The 19,766-nt window shown below is 34.5% G+C and overlaps 1 protein-coding gene across 1 annotated transcript; it reads right to left on the reverse strand.

The window, feature by feature from the left end:
• Window positions 1–910: 910 nt before the first annotated feature.
• K441DRAFT_598001 (uncharacterized protein) lies at window positions 911–1,141 on the reverse strand (the record flags this gene model as incomplete). Its single annotated transcript, XM_067645087.1, has 1 exon — window positions 911–1,141. A coding segment is annotated over one exon (231 nt), but the record flags the coding sequence as incomplete, so codon positions are not given.
• Between the last annotated feature and the right edge of the window lie 18,625 nt (window positions 1,142–19,766).

The raw sequence follows: 19,766 nt of genomic DNA on the forward strand, positions 1-19,766 counted from the left end.
CATTATATTCGCCTATTTCCCGGCTAGAATTTCCTTCGAAGTTCCCTTATAAATAGCTTTTATATAAAATCGAACAATCCTATTACGTAACTTACGTTTATCCTTTATATACTATCCTTTTATATATTACCTATTTTAGTTTCTATTTCGGATAATCCTATATTCTATAGCCCTTATTTCTTCCTCCGTAATATTATTCCATCCTTTAGGGAAATTTTAGAGGTGGCTTAGCAGTAGAGATCTAAGCTTAATCCGGACTTAGTCCTGTTTACAGTTAATCTAAAAGATAGTTTAGATAGGAGAGAAATCTACCTTAAAGTTTTTAAATTCCTTCTGCTATTCTATACTATCCACTATATATCCCATATTATTAGCGAACTCCCTTTTATTTACTAGGATACGCTATATAGATAGTTAGAAAATACATATATAAAGAAAGATTTTTGGATAATCTTAATATTCTAATATAGGGACTTCCTCTTTTATCTCGAACCCGCATTTAGTATAGAAAGTCTTGCTACCCGCCGCAAAAGAAACGCTAAGCGGAATACTATTAAGAACCGAAATTGCTTCGAACCAGTACGTAAAGGCTTTAGCATGCCTACGCCCCTAGTATTTTGGGTGCAGTGCTAGCGTTTAAAGTACGTAGTGGGGCCCAGATTTATAAAGCCACCTATTATTTAGGTAAAAAGTTTAGAATTAATCCTAAGATTTAAGGGGGCAAGGCATTATACTTTAACTTAGCTAAATTAGTATATTTCGCATAGAGCAATATAGCTTCTTTACTCTTATCTCGCTTTAGGTTTGGGACTTCCTTCTATAGCTTATTAATATCTACACTAGTATTAATAAAGCCTTATAATCGCCGTGACACTTAGTAATATTTACTTTCTGGCTAAAACTGCCCGCTCTAATTAGAACCTTTTAGTAGAGATAAGATCGCAACACTAATAATTATAAACTTAACATTCTTTATAGGCGGATATATACTTTTAAGTGCGTTATAAACCATCTTATATTTATTATTTTTAAAAGCATCGTCTATAACAAGTACGATTCTATCTAGATTTTTAATTTCTCGTCTAAAAAGGTTTTTAAAGCTCATTAGTGTATCTCCTGGAAATTTAGTATAGTGTGGTCTCTAATATTGCTATATAGGGGAGGAAAAGTATACAGCAGTAGCAATAAGTGCTATTCGTTTTGCCTTAGAGACCTTCGCCTTATAAAGACGCCCTAAAATAGGCGCTTTAAACATTGCTAACTAGTTTTCTCTCTATATAGGGAGAACGTAACTTAGAAAAGAGCGGTAGGAGAAATAGTTTAGGAAGTATATAAAGATTAGAAGGACTCTAAAGATTACTATAAAGCAAAAAAAGGGTAAATATACTCAGTGCGGGCTAATAAGGTTTAACTCCTATAGACTAATTACTAGATTATGCTAGGAATTATAGCGTGGAAATTGGAGCTAAGTATCCTTTTATATTAGTCTACAGTTATATAATTTCCGATTATGCGGGAGAAAGGGAGTATCATTTATAAGATAGGTTTGCTAGTTGCTATTATAAGGGCATAGAATAAATATGTCTTAACGTGCATATAGGGCGAAAATTAATAAACTTAGGTGGCTAGGGTAGACGAGGGGCTATATACCCAGTCCTAGAAGTAAGGACTTTAATAGTGTGCATTCCTATAACGCATCTCCTTCATTATCTCCTATCTTGGCCGCGTGTTAAGTAGTATATATATACTATAAATTCCGGAATAGCTCTAATATTAAAATCCACACATTGCCCATACTTTACCTAGACGGAAAATCGTTATCATCACCTTATAAAATATGCGACCATATTTAAATAACGCTTAAATACGGCCATTTTATTAATAGAGTAAAAACATAGTGCCCAAAATACCAAGAGACCTGCAAACTATATCCTCCTAATATTATAGGGATATAAGCACAGAGACCTTCTAATCTAATCTAGGGTTATTACTTACGGCGTAATTTAGAGATAACTACCCGGATAAAAACTGCCGTAAGCTTTAAAGTAGCTAAAAAGATTAGGTAGTCAGCTTATTAAAACGCATAGCGGACTATTAATTAAAATTATAGATAGAGCAGAGGATATAATTTGGCTAAAAGGTATTATAAGGAAACTGTTTAAACCAGCCAGATATTCTTATATTGGGGTATATTTTACAAGTCTAAACCTTTAGAAATTTACCTTTTGTGTTAACTCCTCGCAATTCCTTAGCAATCTCTTAGCAATCCCGTCACAGCCCTATAACAATCTTATAAGACTCTTATAGGACTCCTACGGGACTCCTCTAGGACTTCTATAGGACTCCTATAGGAATCCCCTAGCGATCCTATAGCAATCCCCAGGACCTCCATCTCTAAAATCTACTCATCGTTTTAGAGGATAGACGTTGGCACCTAAATAAGGTTATTTTCCCTCTAAACCTAACCTTCCTTATTTTTAAACTAAGAGTCTAATACCTACTAGACCTCTAGTTGCCCCCAGTTTAATTAAGGCACAGATTTTATAGCCCCTACTTTATAACTAGCACGCTCCTCTAGATTTCACTACTAGTGTTTCGCGGTATATAAGAATTTGAACACTTCCCCGAGGATATTATTTTAGCTTAAGCTTAAGCTTAAGTCTTCTTCGATCTTAGCCTAAAGCAGTTAGATCTGGTAAGCGTTACCTAGAGGGTTAACAAAATAAGCTTATATGCATTTAAGCCAGAGATATTAGATGTCGATAGTTAGTTATTAAAGTTAATATGCGATAACATTTATTAATCTTACTAGGTAAAGCATTACGTGTACTAGAGGCTTTAGATTATAGCTATACCCCACCAAACCTGCCCCGCGCGGCCTAAAATTTTAAGTAGTAAAATAATAACAACCTTAAACTAACGGCAGAACGACTAAGTAACAAGCATATAGATATTAAAGTCGTTAAACACAGCGGGTAAGGGCTCTTTACGAAAGAAGATCTTAGTGAGGCTTTGCAAGCTTTTATAGAAAACGGGTTTCTTATTCTTAAAAGAGCTATAAGTATTAAGCCCCCTTTAGCGGAGTTATCGGAGTTATTAAGCTTTATTAAAAGGGAGATTATCTTAAATAAGGTAAGCTATTTCTAAAGTTTATAAGCGAGACTAATATCCCTCTAGGCTATTAAAACAATACTTTTCTTAGCTTAAGATGATGGCTTTCATATTGCCGCCTACCTTCTATCTAAACCTACTCTAACCCGTAAAGAGTTAGGGCGCGATTATAAATAGAAAAAAATGGCTTCTGCTAAAGATCTTGTAGGGGCTATATGCTATTATTTAGGAGGAGATTAAAATGTTATATAGATATTCTAGGTTAATGCATGTTCTTATAGAGTAGCTATTAGGAAAATAGTAGATGTTAAGGCTAATAGAGGTAATATATATGTACTCTTAAACCCTATAAACATTTTCGCATTTACTAAACTTCCTCTAGCTTTATTTGCCATTACTAGCTATTACGGTTAAGACCTTTCCTTAAGAATAAACCACTTTCCCTAGTATACGCGATTGTGGTTTTATATATATAGACCGGGTATCCTAGGCGCGGAGTACTAGATAATTAAACTGGTAATAAGATTCTAGAGCAGTTTGGAAATAATTACTCTAGAAGTAGTAAATATATAGTTTAGAAGCGGTAACTATATTAAGTAGCACGTAAAAGGAATAAAGATTATCGCTTATAGCTAGCTATAGATTCTCCTATATATCCCTTTACTAAAGTATTAAATATTACTTCGAGCCTAGATAAGAACTAGTAGTATATAATTAAAAGTGGATTTAGTTTAGAAGGGGGGCGATCTAGCGAGCTTAGGAGGCGGTTTTATAAGTTACGCTAATACGCTTTAGTTAGTGCTAGGCTATAGCGGGGATTTTAAAAGGCTTACGCCAGGCCTATAATGTTTAAGTCTAAATTAGAGAGTAATGTATTTATTATACTAGGACCCTCTAGGGAGAACAACTGCTATATTAACTTTAATAGAAGATTAAAGGGTATTGCGTTAAACGTATTCTAATAAAATAACCGTACTTCTGCCGGAGAATTAGAGGGTGCCGCATTTAACGGGTTTAAATTATCCTAGAAGGATAGCGGCTGTATTAGTTCTAGCAAATTGTTAAAGGGCGTAGCATTAAACGTATTCTAGTAAAATAACTACACTTACCCTATCACATTTAAAGTATTCTAGTCATCCTATAGAGGCGGCTGCTGCATTAGCTCTTATAGATTATTAAAGGGAGTGGCATTAAACGTGTTCCAATAAAATAACCGTACTTACTCCGCTAAAGAATTAGTGGCTACCGCACTTAACGAGCTTAAATTGCCCTAGGAGAATGGCGGCTGCATTAGCTCCGGTAAATTATTAAAGGGCATAGTATTAAATGTATTCTAATTGTAATTAAAGGGTATAGCATTAAACGTGTTCCAATTAAGCAGCTGCACTGGTTCTGCTAGAGAACTTAAGGGTACTATACTCAACATGCGCCCGAACAGCTCTCTGCGTAGCTACAATACTAATTGCTTAAACTCTGCTTAAGAACCAGAGGGCATTGCCTTAAATTTATAAATATTTATATGCCGGGTAAAACTTAACAGTTTTTGGAACTCTTATTCGCATATATAGTAGTATTTATCTAGTTAACTCTTTTCTTTATAGAACTTCCTTATATATTTCCAGATATTGCACGACTTACTAAAACGGCGAGTGCAGAATAGACACGGAAATTTCTTTAAAGGCTTCCTCCCCTTTTTAAGAGATGATATACAATCCGTGGCTTATATATTATTCTTAGTCCGATAATACCTAATATTCCGCTTACTTTAGTAAGGTTTGGAGATTATAGAGTGACCGCGTTTTCGCATTAAAGGTATTACGACGTATAGGGTTGTACTAGATTCCTAAGTTTTGGTAGATAGAGATTAGATAGGTTCTATTACTTATAATTCCTATACCTCTAAATACGTATTCTGCATAGTATAGGAGAGATATCTATAGTTCCTGCTATATAGGGGACTAAAGGCTTTAAACTGTCCTTACTGCAGTTAATGACGGATACTCGTCATTTGCGTAGGAGGCTGCTAGGTGCCGCGGGGGAATTAGCATAGATCTTTAAGGTCGCGGACTTTATTAAGCTTCGTTACTAAGTAAAGAGGCTGCCTATAATTAGGAGGAATTATAATGCTAAAGGAGTTATTATACGGATACTAAGGAAGGCAAAACTAGGGCTTGTTGTCGGCGAGATTAGGGAAAAATTAGGAGGAATAAGAGCGAGAATCCAAATAATGCGCGTTACGTTAGTATGTCACGTATAGGCTATAGGGGCTAAGCTTATTAAATGGAGAATTATAAGCTGCTAGGGCGGGAGTACTAGAAATAGAAAGCGTGCTAAGTAAGCCTATACCTTAGTAAAAGAGGTACTTAGAGACATTAAGGCCTAAGAAGGCGTATATAAAAGAAGGCGGCACTATAAATACGGCTGCTAAAACTAATCTTATAACCCTAGCCACTCTTACTACCTTTTTTTAGCTTAAGGAGGCTAGTTTCCTAAGGCGCTATAGGAGTTCTAGAGGAGTCCTATATAAGTTATACAGGAGTCCTAAAAGATTTCTAGAGGATCGCTAAGAGATTGCTATTAAGGGGCATAATATTCTATAAAGGTGGTTAGAGGAAATTAGGCTGTAACCTAGCCTTATAGCCGCCCTATTACCTTACTACCCTATCGCGCTATTACCTTATCGCCTTGTTACCTTCTTGCCCTTTTTTACTTTAGTTAATCTCTTTATTGGTAGGATACCCCTACTTTTTAAAATAATATATAAACTTCCTGTTATAGCATTTGTTGGCGCTAAGTTTATTTGTTTACTTATTCTTAGTTAAGTAGTACTTTTATAGCTTTATTTACCAACTACCTTACAGCGTTCTCTCCGCTTTTAAATAATTTTTTACTTCCTTTCTCTCTAAACTATTTTTAGAGTCTCCCTTTATTACTAGCTTAAAAACATCTCTCCTATTTTAGCTAAGTTGTTATACGTATTATTAGAGCTGTCCTAGTATACTAGACTAGCCATTAAGGTTTATATATATAGCCTCTTAAAGTAAATTACTAACTAAAAATTAGGCTCTATTTTTATGGAGATTCTATATAAATATTCTAAAAACTATTTTTAACAAGGATTTCCTAGTCGTTACCAGTATTACCATACTTGCCTTTCTACTCCTGATTTCCGGCTTCGTACTAGTATTCTTCCTATAATACTGGACAATAGGGCGTTCGTTAGCTTTCTTAGGTGGTCTCTTAGTAAATATATTATTAGGTATAACTCTTACTGCTTCTATCTAGATAGTAAGAAAATATAGAAGGTTAAAAGTGTTATGGCTCTTATGCGCTACGGTTATTCTTATACTATATTCTGGCATTTATTTTGCATTTATTAATATATATCTATTCCTTTTAGTAAGCTACTATGGTAACGCTCTAGTAACCTTTACTAATAGGAATAGGGACACTCTTTTATGGAATATATTACGAACATTGCTGTTGTTTTACTATAAGCTTAGTCGCTTTATATTAAACACTAATAGCATAACGTAACATCTTATAATATACCTATTAGCCCTAGTAACTCGGAGAAAGCTATACGGAGATATTTAAACCCTAAATACCCCGACCGACCTATTAGCCCCAATGACTTAGAGGAAGCCATAATATTGAACCCTAAATCCTCCTATACTAAAACTAATTGTAGGAGGAATGGGTTAGTTCTTAGTTATCTTAGTTACTTCTTAGGCTAATACCAGCTTAGTAGTTTTAAAATTTACGTTAGCTGTTCTGTTAACATAACCTATAAAGCGTAAAGAGAAGGCAAGACCTTTCTATTTAAGAATTTTAAAGCTATAGACAATCCCCTACTAGATAAGGGCCTTTAATTTAAGGTATATAGCCTATAGTAGGATTACGTCTTTCTACCTAAGAAGGTTAAAGCTATAGATGACTTCTTGCCGGATAAGGTTTTCCTTAGAGATAATTGCTACATACTTTAGTTATACCTTAAACGCATATATCTTAAGTAAGAGTGGAGAGACTTTATGTCCTGGATGCTAGAGCTTAGCAACTTAAGGGGGGAGGCTGTAGAAAAGCTAAGGCTGCGAGAGGTATATATAAGGAACTGTTAAGTTATTTAGGAGGAATTTTCTTTCTAGGTAGCAGCTATATATAGACTTTATTAAAGCTCGAAGCCTCTTACTACCTTTAAACTTCCTTAGAAAACCTAGCTGAGGTACAGCTCCTCCTTTAAAGGCACGTAGTATTATCTGAAATTGCCTTATATAGCTAAGGTTAAGATGCACTCTATTAAAGCCACTAAACGCGTCTCTAGCTCTATACCTCATCACATAAAACCAGACTGTGGTTTTCGTTTATTTTTAGAAGGGAAGGCCTTACGTAGAATCTCTTATTATTGTATAAAACTTTTATACTAGAAGTATACCAAATTTTTAAGGGCTAGGAGCGGGGACACGCTAGCGCTCCACAACTTAGCTAATTACTTTTAGTTATACGATAAAGCCTTAATAAGTGACGGTCTAAATATCTATAGGTTTTATTGCAGATGGGTAACTAGGGTAATTGGGGGAATATACACCTAAGCACGAGCTAGAGTGTAGCGCATTTGCTTTACCCCTCTAAAATAGTTAGACTTTTATATTTTAAAGTCTAAGCCGCGATCTATGGGGCAAACTACTAATTTAAGAAAGCCCTAAACACTACCTGCTCTCTTACTCGTTAATCTAAAACGTGCTAGCTCTTGCGTATTAACTAGCACTAGAACTAAGCCCCTATATGCAGCCCCGTACCTTAAGCCTATTACTTAGCTTAGAGTTAGAAGGATATTAGTATAATTTAGCACTTTAGGGCTTACCAGCTCAGCTACTAGAACGCCTTTATATCTATAGTAGCCTACTAATAGATTTTTTTGCAGGCAATTAGTGTTCCGTTCTTACTTTCTAGGTTAATTAGCGCCTCCGATTTTGGGCCTATATATATTTTTACTACCTTTAAACAATTGGGGTTAAATTATATTATAGTTAGCCCTCTACTAACCTTCGCCACGTATAACTATATATCCGCATTAAGTTGCCAACGCCGCCTTCTAATATATTTGGCGTACTAGGTTCGGACTTACGCATACTCTTGTTGTTCTAGTAAGACATTAGCCACATATGGCATGCTTAACCTTTAACCAGTCTTTAATATATATATAGCATAGCGTATACTATTATTTTATCAGCTAATGTATTAATAAACTACTAAATCCAGACCTTTAGAGCTAACATTATTGTTACTTACCATATCACATCTTCTTGGGGAGGTTCCCGATCCTAAGGATACTCTTATAGCCGCTCTTACAACTCTTAAAGCCGCCCCCATAGCGGTGAGATTTTAAGTCCTTACCGCTAACTTTAACAAAAGCGTTCGCACGACCGATGGCAATTACTTTGTGCTCGTTTATATTATAATGCCTTTTAGTAACTACACCATATTAAGTTTAGAGATCCTTTATAATACGATTTACAAAGAAGGTGTTAAGTACGTAGTTAGTGCGTATAATATTTCCGGTAAAGCCTGTAAGAAGCTTCCTAATAGACTTACGGTTCTACGCTACTGTCTAAGTATATATCCTTTAATAATATAATTTTCTGGACTAATTGCAATATAGAGCGAGGGGTAAAAACTAGAAGAGAAGCCTTTAAATAAGCACTTAAGGAATATATAGCAGAGCAATGGAATAAAGGATAGATTGTATAGATGGCTAGAAAGCTTAGGCTATAGGGGTAGGTAAGCCGGCTTACTTGCTACTAAATTAAGGGTGCTATATATTAGAGGCTATGGAAATACTACCATCTAATTATATAAAGGAATGTTTTGTAGGTATATAGAAATAATTAGAAAATTTTATATAGACTATTAAGGAATATAGAGTCCTGTAAAACATTTTCGTTATTATATTTTTAAGACAAGGTTTAGAATAAATAAGACTTAGTATAGCTTAGATGGAGGACCTAGGGTATATCTGCCATAAAGACTAATCTTATCTAAAAATAGCGTCTAAAATCTAGGGTGAATAATAGATTAGTCAGCTAGACACCAGGATTTTTCCACCTCTTTAAAGCCCTTTACTACTTTAATACTTATAGACCTTATCGTAGTGCCACCCCCTGGCTGCAGCTGTAAGAATCTTATTGGCTAGGGAATTTCGGGTACTGTGTAACGGAACCTTGTAGCAAGAACTACGATAGGCTCGTTAATGGGCTAGGTGTGTAGGAAATGCAAGTATAAAAGTCAACAACGTAATAATAACTGGTGGAGTGGTTGCCTAATAGATTAACTCCAATTGTATTCTGAGAATTACTATAAGGAAGGAACTATCTAGGTAGGGATTAAGGGTCCTTAAATACACAACCGTACTCCTATAAAATCCTTCTTGTACGTAATATATGCCTTATATATAAGGTACGTAAGTTCCTCTCGTTCCTCTCGTTTAATATGTAGCATATTATGTGACCTTAGTTACTATTCCTTGTTCTATAGTTCTATTGGCTCCATTCCGGACTATACCTAAATTAACTAACTAGCTTCTTCTGTCTCTTCTCCAAGTAGTTATAATATTGTACTTAAAGCGTCCGTAACACTATCTCCCTCCTTTTTATCTTTGTTCTTAAAGATTTAAAACATCTCTAAGTTATTTACTAGAGGTATAATATTCATTTAATTAATTTGGTTAATATTATTGCTTATTATACCTAAAGCAATTTCTTCTTTACACGCCCAACGTTATGCTCGCACTATTGCTGCAATATTATCTCTTAATGAGATCATACCGTCTCCGTGTTCTCGTTGTTTGAAAGAAGGGTTAGTTTATATTGCGTTAGCGAACCTATCTTCGCGATAACCGTCCTCTTATTTAGAGTGTACTAAAGCAAATATTTATTTATCTTGTGACGTTCGCTCTACTTTTAATGCTAAATATACGCGACCTATTACTCTTAATAGTTGTCTAGTTCCCTAATTAATTTATCTTAAGGTCTCGTGTTTAATCTGCTGCTGTGCGGCTAGATAGTAAACTGTTATAAGCCCTTGCTAAGTTAGAATGTTCCCGTAACGCGGAACAGAAGGCCTTAAATACTCGGATTATGGCATCTACTTATCTGCTTTGTCTTAAGAAGGTTTATAAGAAGGTTTATTCTAAAGAGTGGAAACTTATAAAATAAGGTCTGCAGGAATTAAGTAATAAAAGAACGGATTCTCTTCTAACAGAGAAGGAAATAGATCTAAGTAGTTCGGTAACTGCTCTTCTTAGGTCCCCCTTAGGTGACTTGTTCTTTAGCGATCCTTTTTTATTAATACTACCTAACCTAATCTCTTCTGATACTCCTATACCTTTCCTATAGCGTTCTTTAAATTCTTTAGTAGCTCCTAAATAGTTTTAGTGTAGCTTATCTACTTAACCTCGTACTATATCTCGTTGTCAATATCCTTATAATTAACGATCTTCAATACTTACTATTTGTCTTCTTCTTGTCCTCTGTACGTGTCTGCTTTATAAACCGGTGGCTTAATATTCCCATATACTGGCTCTAGCATTGCGATATGCTATATAGGGTAGATCTTTATTTTAGCTGGTAGGTTTAACTTAAACATAACCGGTAAAATCCTTTGTATAATTTTAAAAGGTCCTAGTCTAACATGGTTTAATTTCTTACTTAGTCATTAACTCTTAAAATTTTTGTGTAGTAGCCACACTTTATCTCCCTCCTTAAGATCTGGTCCCTTAGATCTTTTAGTATTATAGTACCTTTTTATTCTCTCTTATACTTTCTTTACTAATTCTATAAGGTCTGCATAAAGATTTATTAAATCCTTTATTCTCTTTTTAGCTGTACTACTCGTTTTCTTTACTTATTATAGTAATAACGATGTTCTTAGCTTATATCCGTAATTTGCCTTAAATAGTAATATACCTATTCCTTCTTAAGGTATTACATTGTATATAAACTATATAACTAGTAATAGTAATACCCAATTATTCTGTGCATAATTAATATAATACCTTAGATACTGCTCTAGCGTCTAATTTAATCTTTCCGTTTAACCGTCTGTCTGCAGATGATATACGGTGGAAGTTGCTGCTTGAACTCCTTGCTCCGCTAAGAACACTTCTTAGAATACTGCTATAAATCTTAGATCTCTATCCAATATAATTTTGCTTAGTGCTCCATATCTTATAAATACTTCTTTAACGTAGATTCTAGCAATATCTTCCGCTGAGATTTCTTCTATATATGCTATAAAGTATCCCCACTTTATAAGCTTATCTACTATTACTAAGATTGCGTTATAATCTTGTCCGGTAATAGGATCTTTTAATTTTAGCAACTTAATAATAAAGTCCTATAATATAACCTCCCATAGTCTTTCTAGTATTTTAATAGGTTGTAGCCCTCTATATAGCTTATGCCTTATCAGTTTGTTCCTTTAGCAATCTAAATATTCCTTTATAACCCTTCTAGCTATCCTCTAGATTCTGTTAATAATATACTCCTCCTAGAGTCTTAACACTAAGCCCATAGCTCTATTATGTCCTTAGGTTAGTCCCTTATAGAAGTCCTCCACAAACTACTCTGCTATGCTTCTTAGGATATACTTTACTTCTTAATTTTCGTATATATCCGTCTGTGGATCTTCTAGCTGTGCTTTTAGAATTCTTTATGCCTAAAAGCTTTCTAGTATCTCGTAGACTTTCTCTAGTTTATCGTCTTCTTAAGTTGCTGCAATTTTTGGATAATTGTACCTAATTAATCCGTCTATATCTTTTCGCAATAAAGCCCCTAATGGCTTTTCCTCATTTTATAGTTTAGCTTTGCGGCTTAGAGCATCTACCCGCGTATTGTCTGTACCTTTAGTATACTAAATCTTAAAATAGTATTCCGTAAGCATCTCTGCCTATCTAACCTGTCTTTAGTTAAGTTCCTTTATCGTTAGGAATCCTATTAGGTTCTTATAATCTATCTTAACTATAAATAGTTTCTCTATGCTTTGTAAGAATACTCTCTATTCCTTTAATACTATAACTATACCTAATAACTCCTTGTTGTAGATGTCATAGTTTAACTCTAGTAGTATTATCTTCCGACTATAGTATGCCACTAGGTGCTATCTATTTTAATATTTTTACATAAAGCACGCCCCTAGTATATAGTCTAATGTATCTATTTCTATAACCGTCTCTAGTCCTAGTTAATAGATCTTAAGAACTGGCTCCTAGGTAAACAACTCTTTAACTTTCTTAAAGAGTTCTCTTTGCTTTTCCCCCTATACCTATAGTTCTTCTTTCTTTATTAACCGCGTAAATAGCTTAATGTCCTTTAACCACTGCGCTATAAACCTTCTACAGTAATTACAAAACCCTAGGAACGATCTTAACTGCATAATGTTCTCTAGTTCCTGCCAATTCACTATAGCCTCAATCTTTTTTAGATCTATACTAAGTTGGCCTAGTTTAATGATAAATCTAACGAAATCGGTCTTCCTAGTAAAGAACTTACATTTCTTAATTGCTACTAGCATCTATTCTTCTTATAGTCTCTTTAAGACCTATTTAACGTATTCCCCGTATTCTTCCTTAGTTATTAAATAGATAATAATATCGTTAAAATATACTATAATAAATTCATCTAAGTGTTCTCCTAATACATTGTTAATACGCTTCTAGAACGTTACTAGTGTGTTTATAAGCCTAAATTATATAACTAATAGTTTATATAGTCCTTCCTTTAACCTAAAGGCTGCCTTCTATTTATCGCCTTCCTTAATCCTGATCTAATAGTACGCCTATCTTAGATTTATCTTTATAAAGATTTACGCATTGCCTATCCTGTCTTAGATTTCGCTAATTAAGGATAAAAAATACCTATCCTTCCTAGTAATGCTGTTTAACTGTCTATAGTTGATACACAGCCTTAGTTTGCTATTCTTCTTTAGTACGAATAGTACTGGATAACCCGCTAATAACTGCAATAGTCTAATATATCCTTTTCGTAGATTTTCCTAGACAAACTCTTTTAACGCTCTACCTTCTTCTTTGGTAAGCTTATAGATTAAAAAGAACTTTAGATTTATTCCTAGTTCTAACTCTATCTTATAGTCCTATACTGTATACTTTAACAGCTTTTTACTTTTTAGTAACCATAGTTTCTTGCCGTACTTATAGTATCTCTTTAGTATATAACTTAGTCCTTTTTCTGTTTCTTTATAGGTTGCTCCTACTTAGTACTATACCAACTTGGCTTATTATCGCATCTTACGGCGTTAAGTATCTCTAATATTAACCTNACCTATAATCCAATCAATTCTTAGATTATATTCCTATAACTAAGGTATACCTAATACTGCCTTGTCCCGTCCCAATGGTAGGATATTAAAAGACATCTTAATTTATCTTCCTTCGATAGTTATCTAAATAGGTCCTGTTTTAAGATTAATAATCCCTCCTCTATAGGTTATTAGATCTCCTAAAATCGTAACTAATAGGTAAGGTTGCTCCTTTTGTCTATAAGGTAGCCCCATTCTCTTAACTACTACTAGTAAGATATGGTTTCGCGTTACTCTACTATCTATTAGCGCTTTAAACTGCTAATCTTACCAATTAACTCGTAAATTTAGGTGTTGTCCTTAAATTCCTTTAAGGGTCTAAGGCTCTACTACTAGCTCCCTTTAGTCCTGTGGGCCTCTACTTTTCCTAACTATTAGCTACTTAATCCTAGTATACTTAGCTCACTCTTTAGCCAATGCCTAGTTCGCTTTTTATCTTTAATATACTATAGACACGTGTTTTCTAGGCATTCCCACCACTATTGTCCGTCTAAGCATTCTTCTATAAGGAATCTTCCTGGTTAAAGTACTAAACTCCCTTCCTCTTGGACCTCTGCTGGATGCTATCTATATATATATTTAGCATTCCTGTACTATTACTTATCTATTATCTAGTATATCCTTATAGGGTATTTCCGATTTTTTTCCTTTAGATTCTTATATATTTCGTATATGTCGTCTACGCACGCAATCCATGATAACGTGTAGTGTGCTAGGTACTTTAGGTTAACTCTTAGCTTGTTTTTATTCCTAAGTTTAAACCTTTATTGTGCTGATCTAAATGTTATAACTTTACTCGCAGGTACTAAGATGCGTCTCTCGCTTCTCTAGTCCTCTAAACATTCCTCTAAATCCTTTAACGTTATAATTAAGGCTCCTTTAATATGCGTTATGGCCTTCTCTGTAATTGGGTGGTCCTGGATAACTTTTTCATCCAACCATATATAGAAATTTTCCTACTTATCATTGTGCCTCTACCTATACTACTTTTAGTATAGCTGCTGGAGTGTATACGGTCTGTCCGTAAGGAAGTATCTTCTTATTACTGTATCGTGACAGCCTTTTATATGTCGTTCTTCGAACCTAGTTAGAATCCCTAAATCCTCTTTATCTTCTAGTTCGGTAAGCTACTTAGCTCTTAGTATACCTACTCTCGGCCTATTAGTAATTCTTTATACTAGTGCTCTATCCTTTATACGTCCCAATATGCTAGATTTCTTATCTAGTTTCTATTCTTACTATGCGATAATTCTTTGCCTAAACTCTTTTATGGTTTCTTTTGGTTTGCGCCTTGCGCTTTAATCCTTAAAGTCGTCTTACTTCTTAATCCTAGTATTAACTTTTCGATCTTTAGTCCGAACACTTTATTTAACTAGTAAATCCTTTAGGTCTATATATTCGTCTCCTAGTCTAATTGCTGTTTATGCTGTAGATTCTCTAATCTATAAAGAAGCTCCTTGCCTCTTATTTATGGGTGTCCTGATTTATACTCCGAATTCTTAACCTCTTAGATTCTTTAATCCTAAGCTTGCTTCTAACTTAAGCTTAGCTCCTGCCTTAGTCCAACTAGGCTTACTTAGTGTTCTTATCTTATCTTAAGAGTCTTAAATCTTACTTATCTCGTCTTAAGAATCTTGTACCTATGGGAACTTCTGTCCCAAGCTCATTCGTATAGTTCTAAACTAAGTTGCTACTCTGCTCTATTAGTTTCTGTCCGTTATAGGTCCTTAAGCTTGCCTCATCTTGTCTTAAGAATCTTAGTTATCTCTTATCTCGTCTTAAGAATCTTAAGCCTTTAGCTTTTTGCCTTTATCGAGTGCCGAAGTAGTTCGCTGTCCTACTTCTTTTACGTCTCGCAAAGCGATAGACATCATGTCTAGTGGGGTTTCAATTCCTATTAATGTTCCTTATTCTGTAATAGAATTATCCTCTACCTCTAGTATAATATCTCCGAGGTCTGCTTGCTCCTAGTAAGCGGCCTTTATTGCCTTATTGTTATAGAATGTTTCGCCTAGGTCGAATTTATCGTCCTTAATATCCGATCTGCGAACTGGTTTGTTAGTTCCTCTATATCTTATAGGTGCTGGCTCTTGTAGCCAATAGCTTACGCCGTACTTGGCGTCCTTATAAATTCGGCATGCGTTATTATAATAAAATGCAAAACTTCTAATTAAACATTCTTTTGTTCCTCGCAGTATATTATCGTCCCTCTATATATATATGTCGTCTACTAGTCTCGTGCCTTTTACTATATAGTAACTCTACCTACTTTTATAGTCTTTAACGTAATGACCCTATTTTCCGCAATTTATATAAGCTCCTTCTTTAAACCATTTCTCTTATTATAGAGTCCGCCTAAATGTCTTCTACTATTAAGATCCCTAATTCGGCCTCTGCTCCTTAGACCTTTAATTACTTAATCCTTGTCCTCTAAGTTTCCATAGTTTGCTCTATCTCTTATAGGCTTCTTTAGTACCACTTAGGTCTATTAGCTCTGCGCCATACTATATTTTTTGACTTAGCTTTTATTATTGCGTACTCTGCGCCTTATATAACTATAAAACTCTATTCTAGCCTCTCTTAGCCTATTCCCTTTAGTAGATCCGATTATTAATCTTAATCGCCTAATCTATTAGATCCCTTAGGGTGTCCGTATCTTTTATTAGGATAATCACGTCCTAGACTTTAGCCTTAAGTCCCTATTTATACTGTACTATAAGCGCCTTATTATTCTACTTTACTTATATTGCTAGTGTCTAGAACTGTGTTATATACTTAATTGCTGAAGTTTATTGCGCGAGATTCTAGAGTTTTTTTTCCGCTATAGTTGTTTCTTCCAGGTCTCTAAATATCTGCGTTAGTTATTCTGCGAATCCTTCCCAGCTTAAGAACATAAATCGCACGTCTTGGTTAGTGGTTGTTATTCCGTTTGCCTATATCTCTATAAGGTAAGGTTTAAACTACTTAAGTGCTTTTCCTAATAAGAATAGTCCTGTGTAGGCTATCCGATCCACGGGTATAGGTAACTTTACTCCCTCCTATAAAACCTTAAAATGCATCTGCGTAAGGAATCCTTTAAGCTTTAACCTCTCTCTGGTAAATCTCTTAATTAATAGTAGCTTGATCTTCGCTGCTCCTATCCTGTTAAGTCTTTCTTCCAACACTATATTGTTAGCTATTAGCTAGTTAACTATTTCCTGTAGTTGTCTAACCGTTATAGGTTGCTATAAGTTAGTATCTACCATACTGGTATCACCTCCTATCCTTAAAGTAGTTGCTACCGTTAATGGTGTTATGGTGGCTGCTTTTGGTGGCATGTTGTTCGACTTCTTATATTAATACTGTAACTAGGTAGTGATTATATAACGGAACCTTGTAGTAAGAACTACGATAGGCTCGTTAATAGGCTAGGTGTATAGAAAATGTAAGTATAAAAGTCAACAACGTAATAATAACTGGTGGAGTGGTTGCCTAATAGATTAACTCTAATTATATTCTGAGAATTACTATAAGGAAGGAACTATCTAGGTAGGGACTAAGGGTCCTTAAATATATAACCGTACTCCTATGAAATCCTTCTTGTACGTAATGTACGTCTTATACATAAGGTACGTAAGTTCCTCTCGTTCCTCTCGTTTAATACATAGCACATTATGTAACCTTGGTTACTATTCCTCGTCACATAGTTCTATCGGCTCCATTCTAGACCGTGCCTAAATTAACCAACTAGCTTCTTCCGTCTCTTCTCTAAGTAGTCGTAACATCGTACTTAAAGCGTCCGTAATATACTGTATATCGCGATAAACTTCAAAACGAGGTTATTAAAGCTCTAAATAACGCGAATTCTTAACGCTTTATTAAAGTTAAAAAGGAGATCTATAAGAGACTTGGTTAATATAATGGACTCTTATAATACTATAGCAGCGAACTTTTCTAAAAGGATAACTGTATGGTAATATGTCTAGAACGCGCTCTAAACAGCTAGCTCTACGGGTTTCTTTAGGATAGAAGTAACAACGTCGATCGAATTTTATAAATGTGTTGGATTTTATAGCTTACGGACGTTCTTAAATATATTTACTCTAGATATGTTATATACGGTGATATTTCGTACTATAATATTCTCTTAGATAAACATTTAAACGCAAAGCTAATTAACTTTACTGGTTTATCAATTAATGGGTCTCCTCTTTTTGCTTTGTACTTTATTTAAGCCTAAGCTTTATATCTAAGCACGCCTTAGAAGGACGAAATTTTTGCCTTTAGATTGGCTTATTATTATATTTTAATATATTATATTGCCTTTCACGAGCTTTCTAATAACAATGTGGAAGATCATTATAAATAAGGAATATTTCCCGAATTAAAGTCCCTAGGGGCCTTTAGAGTTATTATTGGAGGCTATTAGAATGGCAAATATAACTATATAGATAACGTTATTAAAGAAATGGATAAGTAAGGTATGTTTATAAAATTAGGAATTTTAACTATCTAAACTTATTCGCAGGTTTACGGAATCTATCCCTAGTAACGGCGCCGCGGTATTTCCTCTATACTCTTAAGGCTTTCCTTTTAACATTTACGAAATCTCGTCTTTAGCTTAAAAATCTAAAGGCTTCTCTGTCCAGATTTATACCTTACCTATTTTTTAGGCGTTATTAGCGTTAATAAAGGTAAGTTTTATACTTTATAAGTCTATTAGTCTTACTATCCTTCTATATAGTGTAATATACTAACTATCCTTTATTTAGGACATGCTAGATAATCTCTAGTTGCTAGTAAGCTCCTAAATTGCGCTATACTTTGTGTTATAGGTGTTAGATTAAAATACGCTTGCCTACCTTATATAATAGCGCTAGGGCAGGGTACGATGCGATTTATCTTTAAGGAATGTCTTAGTCTCTTCTAGTACTTTTTATATTTAACGGTAATCTTAGTAGATTAGCACATCTTAAATATAGAGAAGTTTATAATTTGACGAATTCTTTTAAGTATATTAATAGTAAAAGAGAGGATTTGTAATATAAACAAATAGGTGCTATAATGCCTAGTAATATAATAGGTCTTACAACTTATAAGGCTCTGTTTTAATTAGATATATATAATACAGATAAGTTAGCAGCAAAATTTAGATAAAAATAGCTGTATACAGCAACACCGCGTTAAGAAAATGTACTTAAATAATTGGACTACTAAATGTAAACCCCGGCTTCCTATTTCCGCGGGACTAACCAAAATATAAGGATACGCCTAAGCTACTAGCCCCGTCCCTTCTATATAGCAACTCTGCCCTTTATTTCCGCAACTTTAGAAAAAGAGTGTACCTATAATAATTTAGCTTTGGCTTGTTAAACGCGTCTTTAGTAAAACTTAAGGGCATCTTTAGAATTTAAAAGCCCGCTTTTATAAACCTAGGTGGGCTTTTAAGCCACCTTATATTTACGCCCTAACTTAGTTATTCTTTCCCCTAGAATATTATTAATCTCCTATTTATTATCTAAGCTTACTTTATTAATTTTGTCTTTTTTAGTCCGGGTATAACGCTTTACAGTAGGCTCTAGGTTTAAAACGTCGCTTTAGTTATTAGTGGCGCCACTACTATTACCGTCCTCGTTCTTGTTATAAGTACAATTGCTAGCCTTATTATACGGCGGTTTAGAGCTATAGAGAAGGGTAGGCTCCTAAAGTAAAGGGCTAGCGGGCCGTGGAGTAAATACCGCTTGCTGGTTAACTTATAGGTATTAAGAGTTAAGGTTGGGTATAAGGGGGCTAGAAGACAAGTCTTTGTAATAGGTGGGTGGCCTTTATTACTTCTAGGGACGTGGATTATTACTACCCTCGCTACCCCCGCTACTCTCTTTAGTAGGGTTATTAAAATTATAATTAGTAACGTTATTCTATTTAAGCTTCCGCTTCTTTAGTATAAAGGATAATTCGCCTCCCGCATTCCCTTTTTTATAATTACCCTCCCTAATAAGCGGATTGTCTATATGTTATGGTTATTAGGTTATAGTAACAATATTTTTAATATCTATAACTTACCAATATTATCTGTATTATTAGCTATTAAGGAGTCTCGGTTAGTTACTATGTAGGTCTTTAACTTCTATATAGCCTAGGGGACAGTCGCAATATTAATTCCCTTAGCTAGGCTATCTATTTTATTAACGTCTTCTGCTGTGGGTTTAAAATGGTTATACGTAGATACGCTAAAGAGATCTTCTAGCTCCTCTAAAGAAGGTAACTCTTTATCCTTGTTGTCCTTATTGCTGTAGTTATTTCCG

This window comes from Cenococcum geophilum (assembly GCF_001692895.1).
Source record: "Cenococcum geophilum 1.58 unplaced genomic scaffold K441scaffold_113, whole genome shotgun sequence".
Taxonomy (NCBI): domain Eukaryota; kingdom Fungi; phylum Ascomycota; class Dothideomycetes; order Gloniales; family Gloniaceae; genus Cenococcum; species Cenococcum geophilum.